Consider the following 12,850-nt stretch of genomic DNA (forward strand, 5'->3'; position numbering starts at 1 on the left):
ATGCTAATGAATTTTCAGGAGGATTTTTTTTAAAAAATAATACAAGCATGAACTGATGTGAAAATGTGGAAAGCTCCAGTTCTCAGGGTGGTTTACCACTCGATTCCTCTTCCCAGGACATCTGGGGATTGTAGCTCTGTGAGAGGGAAAAGGGGTCTCCTAACAGATCTCAGCACTCTTAACAAACTACAGCTCCCAGAATTCCTTGGGGGGGAATCACAACTGTTTAGAATGGCAGCATAGTGCTTTGAATGCATGCTGTGACTGTGGCCCGTGACTTGTTGTTATTCATTGCTTTATCCTACAGGAATAGTGGTACGTGTGGGCAATTTTTTTTGCTGGGGAAAGGTCTTTCTCTTTAAGATTCAGGTAAAAGGCCGGTGATGGCCTCGTTAAACAAGACTGTAGATCATTTGGTATGGTTCTAGCCAGGATAGAAAATTCTGTCCATTTTAGTTCTTCTCAGTTTCTCATTCCACCCTGCCCCCCTTAAGTTCATTTCCCTACTTTCTGCATCAGGTGTTGTTTTTAAAGCCTTTGTGAAAATTCATAGCACCTTAGTGCTAATTTCCTCTAGTATGCACATTTTACCCCAATATAATGCATTTCATATATCATTTCCATTAATATATGTATCTTATGCACACTTTCTCTGGATGGCCACATTTTTATACATCTTGTTTGGTTGAAGAACTGCACCACAAAATTTCAAAAGTGCAAATTTCAAAAGAGAGCTGTGTTTCCATTTGCAGATTGTTTCAGAAATTGAAAATTAGGTAGATTTGCATTAAAATCCTAATCAAATTGAGTTCCTCCCCCATCACTAGGCCCCAGTGGGAGCAGGGAGAGCTTCTGTAGTTCTTTGTAGGCTCCATTTATTAGCAAGGAGCATCTGTGAGCCAAGTTTGCAAGCGCAATTGTTTATTGCACTTCATGAAATTAGTGCTGGCACCTGTTTAGAATATGGAATGGGCAATGAAATGGAATAGAAATCAAATGCTAGGCTCAGCTTCTGGCAGATTTCACAGCCGCCACTTAATAAAGGCATATTGCTTTGTCAGGAGTGTTTGAACACACAACATTCCATTGCCTTTCCTGACTAATTGGGATTCTACCTGTGTTAGTCTTGACAAGCAAACAACATTTATTCCAGAAGATATTCAAGGCCCACCTGCATCTCAATGAAGTCTTCTTTTTTTTAAAAAAAGCTTCATTAATATTCATCTAATGCTTACAGAATGCCAGTATAACAGTTAACCAGGGGGAGCTCAGCTGAGATGCCTGGAGAGTTCTTTGCCTGAGAAAGATGAACCAGCAGTCTTGATGATGCTTAATCAGCAGTTAATATCTTTAACTATGGACCTGAGTCACCTAACGCTATTTACATATAATTCCTGGCAATATTTCTGCCTCTGCACAGTGGATTCAGCCCCCTGCAACCACTAAAATTGGACTCGATATGCATGTCGTGGGGAAAGTAATTTTTATTTCTGTAAATATTTATTTAGACAGTCTGTATACCATTTAACTGCAGTTGTCTCTAACTGATGTATGAAGAACACAATGGAAATTAAAATGGGTTAAAACGATAACATCAGAATTCAGTTTAAATACATGCAAAAGATTTTTTAAAGTATTCAGTAGGTGGTGGAAGTTCAACAGGTAGGAGGGACTTGTCTTGCCCTCCGCTGGAAGGGAGTTCTATAAAACAGGGCCCTCAATACTGAATGCACAGATCTGATAGGTACAAGCCATTCATCAGAGCCATGGGGAATCACTAACAGTGACTCCCCACAAAGACCTCAGTCTTCAGGCATCCTGGACTTTGGAACCAGTGGCATAGCGTGGGTTGTCAGTGCCCGGGGCTATGCGAGGGGATGGGTGTGAGGGAGTATGCATGCACATTCAACTGCCTAATGGCATCTGCATCACCCAGGAGATCGCAGCCACAGAGATAAGAAAAGAAGAGTCGTTCTGTTGTCTGGAGAGGTCACTTCCTGTTTTGCATGTAGAAGCTGTTTTCAATGGAGCCCAGTGATGGAAATGCACATTTGTATTGAGGCAGCACTGGGTGTTGGAATTTTGCGCCCCTAACAATTTTGCACCTAGGGCAACTACCCCTGTGCCCCCCCATGCTACGCCACTGCCTTGACCCCAGCCTGTTAGTGTAAGGGAAGCTAGTGCAAGTGTTTGAGCACTGGAGATATACACTGAAAGTTGTCTTCCCCCGAGATGATAAAAATGAGATAAAAAAATGTTGAGATAAAAAATGAGATAAAAAAATAATGATAATGAGATAAAAAAATGTTGAAATATACATTTACAAAGAAGCCAGAGGCATTTCTTTTAGGAATAATAGGAAATGAAATTAATAAGAAAGAATTTAAGTTGTTTTTATATGCAGTAACAGCAGCAAGAATACTATTGGCCCAAAAATGGAAACGAGAGGAACTACCTACAATGGAAGAATGGAGAATGAAATTAATGGAATACGCAGAACTTGATAAATTAACAGCAAGGATCCGGAACCGGCGGGACCAGAAGTTCACCGAGGACTGGAGAAAATTTATGGAATATATGAAAAGTATATGTGATGATCAGACAACGTTTGTAGGGTTACAGGAAGCTCTGTGAAGATTTAAAAGTAGAATTATTGTATAAATGAAAAAGAGATGGGATATGTTATTAATGTAATGCAATATTAAATAGGGAATGCGTAAGAAGTGATCAAAATGGAGGATTCTCAGAGGAGCTGAGGGAAGTCCAAAAAGTTTGTATTGGTGAAAAAGTGGATGTCTTTTTTTTACAATTTTGTTTTGTTAAAATTAATAAAAAATATATTTTAAAAAAGAAAGAAAGTTGTCTTCCCCCATGAACAGACAATGTGAGAAGGAAGGAGGTCTGGCACCAGAGTGAGGCATCCACAGGCAGTTGTTGGGGTCCCAGTGCCTTGGTGGGGCCCAAAGTTACACAAACACTTATGTTGAGTCTCCTGTATTAGGCAGTTAAATCTGGGATCTAATAAGGCACTGTTTTAATTCCCACAATGACAATGTTGCTCCAGGGCAGGAGCAAGGAACCTTTTTTTTAATCTTCATGGGCCACCCTGCAAACTTCTGGGAGCCACTTGCCAGCAATGGTCATGGCTGATGTGACATTGGGCTAGTTTTGTACAGTAGGCTAGTTTCTACGTACGCACATCTTGGACACCAATGATGCATTCAATTAGTGGAGCGAGCTACATGCAGCAGTAAGCACAAATAAGATGTTCCAAAGTTGAAATAATGGGGTTGGGTATCAGAAGCACGTTCATGGAGAGCATCATCTGCGGCCTTGGACTGTCTAGGAAGGAGTGCAGCAGGAAGACTGGACCACTCTTGTAATAAATTCATCTAAGAAGAGCACATTAAATTGATCTAGATTTCCATCCCCTCCACCACAGTAAAAGAAAATCAGCACACAGGTAGTCCATTACATTTTCCTCTCTCTGTTTGACTGAATTCTTCATCAGCTTACGGCTGCTTCAGCAAGGTTTTCTCTCGTTGGCTGTTAAGCAAATGTATGGATGGAGAAGACCAGAACAGCAGACATCAGCACAGTCACCCACACTCCTTGTAAACCTGAAGAGGAAGAATACTCTCATATTCAAAGTTTGCAGGTGAAAATGATTTCAGACATTTGTTTCATAGAATCCTAGAACTGTAGAGTTGGAAGGGACCCAAAAGGCCATCTAGTTTAAATTCCCCTTTCCCTCGTAAGATACATGACCTGATGGACCAATGAGTCTTATATAAAACACAATTTGGGTCTGGTACCAAATTTGCTCATGTTTCATTTGTAAGACACAGAAGGCAAAACATATCTATTGCATTTGAGAAATGCTACAAAATGTGTCCAAGTTATCATTATGCATGCCTACCCTTACCTGGGATTTTTTAAAGCCAGAACAATGCATCCAGATAATAATTTCAAGTTTGCTTTTTTTATTTATTTAGTGGGAACCCACCCACCCTTCAGGTAACAAAAAAAGAGAGCTTACCTTGAGGTGCAGCAGCCCCAGCAAGATGTTCAAAACCTGTACCAGGTGGCAGAAAAGGGTATTTTATTTTATATTAGCTTTATATACCGCCCTTCATCGTAAGATCTAAGGGCAGTTCACAGGATAAAAACAAGTAAATAAGTAAAACAAAACAGTTAGTAAGGATCACTGTACATTTTGTACAAACACCCGTTTTATGGAGCCATTTGTTTCTGTCCATAAGACAGACCCAAATGCAGTTCACTTCCTTTTGTTTGCCTGGTGAAATTATTCCTGTTTGTTATCATCCTTTCCATTGTTCCTGCCACTCTGGGTTATTAACTAAACCTTTCTGGTTTTTACTGAAGCCGCAGGAGGGACCTATTTGACAGCAGGGTAAGCGAGGCTCCTGGGCTCATCAGTGTGGTGCATTGGGTGGAGTGTTGAACTGTAAACTGGCAGATAGAGATTCTTTTTCTGCTTAGCTGTGAATGGGGATGTTGGAGAATTCCTTGAAAAATGGAAATTGGAATGGAAATTGCCACAATTCACGTGTTTGCCGAGGTCAGGGGCAGAAATCATGCCAGCAAAAATGAGTGGTATCAGTGCCTTTCTTTCTTTTGTTTGGCTGTGAACATTACAGAAGTAATTGCCTTTAGAAATTTGATAAACCATACAGACTTTTCTTTCAAAGGCTGGCGGACCAGAATTTGGGGGTTAGCTGTAGCAGAAAAGTTAATGGAGGAGAAACACCAACATTTGGAAAAGTTCATTTGATGGTACATAGTACCTTCTCGTAAATTGTGTAAACAACAAGGTCAGATTCTTCCGCCTCCCCTCTAAAAAATCTATATGGTTGGATATTATTCCCATGCATGAGGCTTACAAAGCGCTGTTAATTTTTATTGTGAATGTGTGAAATTATCGTCAATTTTGTTCCCATTATAATGCTGGAGTTTATGGACAGACACCCAGTTTAAGTTCTGTTTTGGTTAGCGTACTATGTTTGTTTTATATTTTGTTTGTATATTTTACAAAATTTTAATACATTTATGGGGGAAATGATTACATTGTTTTCTGCATTGTTCCACTGAAATGTGTCAGTGTTAATGACATAATTATGTTTGTTGCAGTCACAGCAGATGGCAAGTTGAGTAATGTAGGTAGGTTTCAGTGGGAGCTGGACTGGAGCAGCTGCAAAATTTCCAGTGTGATACTGGCCGTTGTCTCTCTTTCGTTCTCTAATCTAACCAACCTCACAGGGTTGTTGTGAGAATAAAGAGAGAGGATCTTGAATGCTGCCCTGAACTTATTGGAGGACAGGCATCATGAAAAATGACAACTATAACAGGACCAGTGAAGTGCTGCTATTCAGCATTCCAGCTAATCTATTCTATTCCCCCACTCTCATTTCTTCCATCATTCACTCAGCATTCCATATCCACTGAGCATCCTTAGTCCCACTGGGCTGTTTGCGCGTTACTCCCTCCATTTAAGATTGCTTTCCTTCTCTTTTAGGGAGGGGTAGACTAGTTAAAGCTATGGTTTTCCCAGTAGTGATGTATGGAAGTGAGAGCTGGACCATCAAGAAGGCTGATCGCCGAAGAATTGATGCTTTTGAGTTATGGTGCTGGAGGAGACTCTTGAGAGTCCCATGGACTGCAAGAAGACCAAACCTCTCCATTCTGAAGGAAATTGGCCCTGAGTGCTCACTGGAAGGACAGATCGTGAAGCTAAGGCTCCAATACTTGGGCCACCTCATGAGAAGAGAAGACTCCCTGGAACAGACCCTGATGTTGGGAAAGATGGAGGGCACAAGGAGAAGGGGACGACAGAGGGTGAGATGGTTGGATAGTGTTCGCGAAGCTAGCAGCATGAGTTTGACCAAACTGCGGGAGGTAGTGGAAGACAGGAGTGCCTGGCGTGCTCTGGTCCATGGGGTCACGAAGAGTCGGACATGACTAAACGACTAAACAACAACAACAGACCAGCCCATAGGCATGTGTAATGAGAGTCCCTGGTATACTCAAGCAAACCCAGTGTTTAAAAATACTGGGGATCAATGGAAGCAGACAGAAAGAAATGAAGGCAGAAGAAAAAGGCTGGAATGGATTGGCAGAAGTATAGCCCAGGAAGAAGCTGCTGATCCATTCCAGACTTTTTCTTCTGCCTGCACCTGCAGCTGTCTCTGTCTCATGGCTCTGCCTCCATCTGAGTTCTGCTCACCACCTTTTGTGCAGCAAGATCTGTGAAGGTGAGGGGCTGCTTCTGTGGCACACAAGCAAGGAGAAGGAGGAGAAACTATCCTGTCCTTGGTCCTTCAGATCTGCCCTGCCTCTGGTCAGCTTGGCATGGGTCTATTTCTCTGCAGGAAAAATCTTCTGTTTGGTTGTTTTGGTTAGCTTTTTGTCATCCCGCCCCCTTCTTCCTTCATTGAAACAAACAAATGCATTTTAAAAAATCCTTGGGTGCACCCCCTAATGAAATGTGCTGCTCATTCCTATGCATGAACCTAGCATTCTCCCCGATATGTTCCTTTCTTCCGTGCAGGGACTTTCCTTGTAAGGAGAAACATCCAGTGATTCACCTACAAGCTGAAAACTCCAGCCTAGATACAGGTTCAGCACTTTTGCCCTTGTTATTGTATTTGAAACACACACACACACACACACACACACGTCTTTACCTTGGCGGGCAATGGGACCCACATCCAACAAATAGTCCTTTGCGACAGCAGCAGCAGCTTGGCGACTTTCAATTCCTGCGCAGCGCTACAGGAGAGAAATGTGATTTGGTTTCTCAGGAAGGGATGAAATGGATCATCCATTAGTATCAGAGTACATCTGAACCCACTAAGCTACAATTTATACTGATGAGCATCAGACTCACCGGTCTGCATGGTCCAGCACTAGGGTCGCAGAGGCGAACTTCGCAGTGGAGATAAACGAGGTTATGATTCCCAACGAACTTGAACACTTGGAGGGAAAAACGTCCTTGAGCCGAGACTCCATTTTCTGGGACTGTTATACTGGCATCCCGTCTGTTTGGGCAGCTGCAAAACCAGCAAGAACGTTACGTAAGACGAGCCCCACCAGTCCATCTAGAACAGGGGTGGGGAACCTTAGGCCGGGAGGTGGCATGTAGCCCATCAGGCCTCTCCTTCTGCCCCTCAGAACTCTCTCTAGCCACACCCCCTCTTCACTGGCCACACCTCCTTACCGGCCCTGCTTCACACCCTCCTTGAGTGTTTTGCCTGGCTGGACTGTGCCCCTGAACTCCAATCATGACTCTTGATAATGCCCAGGTGGAGGATAGAGAGGGATGAGGTACATGTGTGTAAACACTAGCTCAATGCACAAAGGTAAAATTTGCATCTGTTGCTCCACCCACTTTTGTCCCATCCAGGGGCCCCCAGAAGGCTGCCCAGAAGGGAATGTGTCCAGCATCTGTCTCCAAAATGGCTCGCCAGATGTTTCCAATAACCCCATAACACAGAGGCAGCAGAAATTCTGTTAGATGCAGAGGGGAAAATTAGACACAGTGGGCATATCCCGTTGCCTCTTTTCCCTGTATCTTCCTAGTCTTGCTTCTTAAAATTAATTTCCGTGCGTCACTTTTCTTCCATTGAATTTACAAGAGCATTCTGGAGCTTCCCAGACAGGCACTAACCAGCCACATATTTTCAGCTAGATTGCAGTCTGCCCTTGTATCCCTGATCCCAATCCGGATGCTGCTTCCACTCTAGGCTTGATTTCCCACACCCCGGAACCCGATCCTGAAACCATGAATGGAAAAGGACAGTCCCTTGATCAAATCCACACACACCCCTTACTGTACCTGTTTTGAATGATGAAATATTTCAGAGGGTCAGCGGTGTCTTCTGTGGGCGTTGCAAAGCAATTGTCTATCAGCAAGACAAAGCGGCTCACATCCCCACTGGTGACCATGACACCAACATAGAGCCAGGTCTGAGTTGGCAACACGGCCATTGCTCCCTCATAGGGCGAGGTGTAGTTTTGGTCTCTGTAGAGAGCCATCTTAATTATAAACTGACCTGCTCCTTCAATGCTGATGTTGGTTGAACTGGAAGGTGAAAAAAAGGAAGTAAGAGTGTATTCAGATGTGGGGATTATGACCATAAGAAGATCCTGTTGGCCATTGAGTCCAGCAACCCGTTCTCACAGTGGCCAGCCAGATGTCTGAGGGAAACCCACAGATAGGGTTGTAGCACCAGAGCACTCTCCCCTGCTATGCTTCCAGTAGCTAGTGTTCAGAAGCATTGCTACCTCCTACTGTGGAGAACCAGAAGAGGTATGAAGAGGATGGAGCAGAGACAGACAAGGCAAATAAGTCTCGGGTTGCTGGGGAAGGACTCAGGGGAGGAGGAGACTTAAAGAGCTGTGGGAAAGCAGCAACCTTCAGTCCTCGCAACTGCCTCATTGGGGCAAGACCTACTGGGAAGTGTTGCTGTGCTCACTAGGCCTGAACTGGTCTGTTTCTTTGAATAAGAGTTAGCTTATGAGTATTCAGTGGTTTAAACCACTGAGCCTCTTGGGCTTGCCATTCAGAATCTTGGCGGTTCAAATCCACCCAACAGGGTGAGCTCCCATTGACCTGACCTAGCTCCTGCCAACCTAGCAGTTCGAAAGCACACCAGTGTAAGTAGATAAATAGGTACCACTGTGGTAAACATTGTTTCCATGTGCTCTGGTTTCCATTACAGTGTTCTATTGTGCCAGAAGCGGTTTAGTCATGTTGGCCACATGACCCGGAAAGCTGTCTGTGGACAAACGCCGTCTCCCTTGGCCTGAAAGCAAGATGAGCATCGCAACCCCATAGTCGCCTTTGATTGGACTTAACCGTCCATTGGTCCTTTACCTTTTACCTTTTTTTACCCAACCCCCGCCTTGACAGTGATGCCCTTGCAGAACTTAGCAGGGAGGAGGATGGGAACAAAACTACAATTAGTTCACTCTGTCTGCGATTGCCTCAGGCTCTGCCTGCTCTCTGGGCTCTCTGTGTTCTGCTCTGCCAGTCTTGACAGGCATCTGCCACCACTGAACTAGCTTACATTTCAAAGGTAAAATTTACATTCATTGCTCTGTCCAAGTTTGCCACTGGCCCTTGCCTGCCACTGGCATGTGGCCCCTGGAAGGTTGCCCAGAAGTGAATGTGGACTTTGAGCTGAAGAAGGTTTCACACTCTCTGCTTTACAGGATCTGCTCCCTCACATTACTCCCCAGTGGTTGGAACCCTAAATAGAAATGAAAGTATCATTAGGCAAGATGAACAGCTTTCCTCTTAATAAGTAATGCCGTACCTGACAATGGGCTGGATGGCTGTTCTAAGGCTGGTTTCCATATCCAACGGGTAGGAGCACTGGAAATTAATTTTGATTTCATTCTCTCTAATGACAGTCCCATCAGCCAGATAGAGTGTGTTGCTATATGTGGCATGGGTTTCATTTTTCTGAAAAGGGGAAATAAAAAGAATTAAAGCAGCCCATCTCCTGACTTCAGCACAGTTACATGTATCCCTGGCTAATTATTTCCAAGTGCACATTTCTAATGTGAAAGTGAGAGGGAAGGTGCTTTCGAGGAAATGGAAACGGCTCTCCAAGCCCCCTTACTCCCCAGTTTCATAGATGCTCCCTTTTTGTCTCCAGTGGCTGCTTTGGCACCACTGCTTTTAGAAGTATCTCCCTCCTGACCACAAGAGTCTTGCATCTTGGCTCCCTCCCCAAAACACACTTACTTCATTTTAAGTAAGAAGGAGTTCTTTATTTGAGCAAGTACAGGCTCAGCAGCAGACACAAGACTCAGGAAAGTACAGGGGTTCAGAAGAGCAGGGCAAGGAGTTCAGAACTGGATGGAAGCAACCAAGATGTCCCAACAAGTTGCTATGCACGCCAAGCTTCTAAAGACAAGACATGCCCTGCTCCCTCACCAGACTTGCTTGCCTTGTGGGAATGTCAGGGTTGGATATGGGTAGGTTTTTCTGCTCCCAACCGCTAAGGTGCCTGGTTCTAGGAGACAAGACTGCACCCTCCTGCTTGAGCTCCTGTTGAGTCACTGCTGACTCCTCTTCCACCTCCCCTTGTGCCCAGAGCCCTCCCCAACTTCCACTGAGGCTTCACAAGCAGGTCAAGGGAGGGGGAGACCAGTGTCCCTGCTGCTGCTTAGGAAGTGGCTGAAGTCAAGGTGTAAAGGGGAAAGCCCACTTCCTCTGACCCAGTTTCAGTCTGGCCCATTTCTTCTTCCTTCTGCAACAGAGCCTGCCAATCTACAACTGATCCCAAGAGCACTGTGGGGCTCACAACCTATAGCCAATCAGGGGTCCTGTAACCGGAATGGTGATGCCATGCTATTGTTACAATGTGAATTCACTACATGGTTATGTGACAAAGCCACTGCAGAGTGAGGTCAGTGCTCCAACTTGCCTTCACTCTGAATCAGGCTTCCTCAACCTCGGCCCTCCAAATGTTTTTGGCCTACAACTCCCATGATCCCTAGCTAGCAGGACCAGTGGTCAGGGATGATGGGAATTGTAGTCTCAAAGCATCTGGAGGCCTGAGGTTGAGGAAGCCTGCTCTAAATTGACTTCATGATGAGACAATGTAGCCAATCATCTCCTGCCTTAAGTATTTGCAGATATGAGAACCATCTCCAGGAAAGGATCCAGAAAATCCTTCCTGGTGAGGCTTTCCCACTGAATAGAGAACCTACCGTCAATAGTGTTCCGCACTGGCCAGCTTGGGTGGGTGTCACCACAGAGACCACTGTTCTGTTCCCCTGCTCTACAAAAGCAGCACATTGGTTGTCTCTCAGATGCATGGTTAAATTCTGGAAGCTATTGAGGGTGCACTTTGCCATGGAGACCTTGATTTCATTTGCACCACACTCCAGTTGTGGCTCCAAGTTAGAAACATCTTAAGAACAAGAATAAATAGTAGTTGTAGTGGCAGCAGCTGTTAATATTTACTTAGTACATTCTTTTACTGCTAGATTATTTTCCCCATTTCAAAACCTCCAAGCAGTTCATATATTGAACCAACAATCTGTTGTAATTATTATTTTACATTCCTAGCTGCAGGAGTGCTGTGTGTGGAATAAGTAGCACAGCGAATACAGAGGGTTTTTTTGTTTTTACAGTAAACTGTAAGTATTATAAGTCTGCGGGGCTCAGAGTTCATTCTGGCTAGCTGATAAACCTCTTGCAGTGTCTCCTTTGAAAACAGTGGTGCTTTGATTGACATCAAGAAATCGTGGGAGTTTGCTGAAGCAGAGTTGCATAAAGAAATAGTCTGATAAGACTGACTGTCAAAAGACTCAAGCAACGGACAGTTTATTACTCCTGGCAAATAAAGCCGTTCTGAGCACAAGCCATCCTGGGTGTCATGAGGTTAACTAAATGAAGGGAGGTCTAATACTAACTGGAGATTGAGGAGGAAGGAAGAAAAGCCTAAGAAAATAAATAATCTACAGGTAGTTATTTAAGGAGGACTCTGTGAGGGAAGAAAAGGTTGCCAATCACTCCCCACTTGTTCAGGTTGCTTTGATGCTTTACAATTGCAAGTTGCTTTACTCCCAACAATATTATGAAATTTCTGCCTCTGGGGATTAATCTGCGATGGCTCATTTGCATGTGCCATTTGAATTTTCAATTAACACAGGGATGGGAAACCTGCAGCCTCCCAGATGCTGTTAGATTGGACTTCAACTCCCATCATCTCCAGGCAGCATGGCCAATAGTCAGGGAAGATGGGAACTGTAGTCTAACAACATTTGGATAGTAATATGTTTCCCACCCTTGGTTTAAAAGATGGAAAATCTGGATTTGGGGCAGCCACTGCGATGTTCTTCAGATGTTTGGATTACCTCCCCTATCGTCCCTGGCTATTGGCCATGCCGGCTAGGGATAATGGACATTGTAGTCCACAACATCTAGACGGCATCCGAGATGCTTGCCTGACGCCTTCTTTGCATACCTTTAGTTGCCAGGCAAAAACATTTCTTTATAACCAGGCCTTTGGCTGATTGAACATGTGGGGAGATAATGTGATAGGAATTTTATGGTCTTAGATATATGGTAATGTTCATAACCGCACGTACATAGATCAGCACAGGAAGGCCAACCTGGAACCATTTTGATTCCTAAACTGACCAAATGTTTTCTCTGCAAGGTCAAAACGGAAAAGCCTCCCCATTGTCTTTTCCTTCACAAATCCTGTCTTAAAGGTATGTCTGTGTTTGAATAAGGGTGTGAGCCTTATCATTACAAAAGACTGGCCAGGCTCCTCAGGCAATCCAATCAAGTAACCTGCCAGACAGGAAATAAACAAGCGACAGGAGAAAAAACAACATGCAAATGTTCTGTTTTAGACCGCCTTTTCTGTGATGTATCTGAGGGGTGGTCTTAGGTTACACCCCTTCTGTGATGTATGTATAATGTTTCTGGGGGTGGTCTTGATCTACAGGATGGGAATTTCAAAAGTCTTTATAAGCCCTTGCACAGCATTTTTGTGGGTCCTCCTCGTTTCCTGCGAGTGAGGGGAGCACCCTGTTGCAACAGATCAATAAAGATCGAGCTTACTAGCTGCTTTGCTTCTCAATATTCTCTGGTTGGCCTCTGTTATTTTCTCCTACCAATAGGGAACCTATGTAAGGACTCTATATGGGCTCTTGGATACCCCATAAGGGAAAAGGGCATATTTTTATTTACAACACATGCTATAGCCTTTTAAATGTGTGGGGGGGAGGGAGTTATTGATTTGTTTTTGTTTTATTATGTATTTTGTGTTCTCATTTTGTATCTTTATGTTGTGAACCACCC

The 12,850-nt window shown here is 44.0% G+C and overlaps 1 protein-coding gene across 2 annotated transcripts in view; it reads right to left on the reverse strand.

The window, feature by feature from the left end:
* The window catches only part of UMOD (uromodulin), a 268,506-nt gene that overhangs the window by 253,545 nt on the left and 2,111 nt on the right, over positions 1-12,850 (reverse strand). The window contains exons 4-10 of one of the 2 annotated variants that reach the window (XM_083585114.1): positions 10,744-10,946; positions 9,339-9,487; positions 7,856-8,101; positions 6,908-7,070; positions 6,705-6,789; positions 4,040-4,075; positions 3,469-3,620 (exon numbers count right to left, since the gene is read on the reverse strand). In XM_083585114.1, coding sequence (XP_083441240.1) covers positions 3,550-3,620; positions 4,040-4,075; positions 6,705-6,789; positions 6,908-7,070; positions 7,856-8,101; positions 9,339-9,487; positions 10,744-10,946 — 953 coding nt within the window. In that variant the 3' untranslated portion in view covers positions 3,469-3,549. Of the gene's footprint in view, positions 1-3,468; positions 3,621-4,039; positions 4,076-6,704; positions 6,790-6,907; positions 7,071-7,855; positions 8,102-9,338; positions 9,488-10,743; positions 10,947-12,850 lie in introns of those variants that run through there. The other variant, XM_083585113.1, reaches the window with a different exon arrangement.

The sequence above is a fragment of the Podarcis filfolensis genome (assembly GCF_964270895.1).
Source record: "Podarcis filfolensis genome assembly, chromosome: 14".
In the NCBI taxonomy this organism is placed as follows: domain Eukaryota; kingdom Metazoa; phylum Chordata; class Lepidosauria; order Squamata; family Lacertidae; genus Podarcis; species Podarcis filfolensis.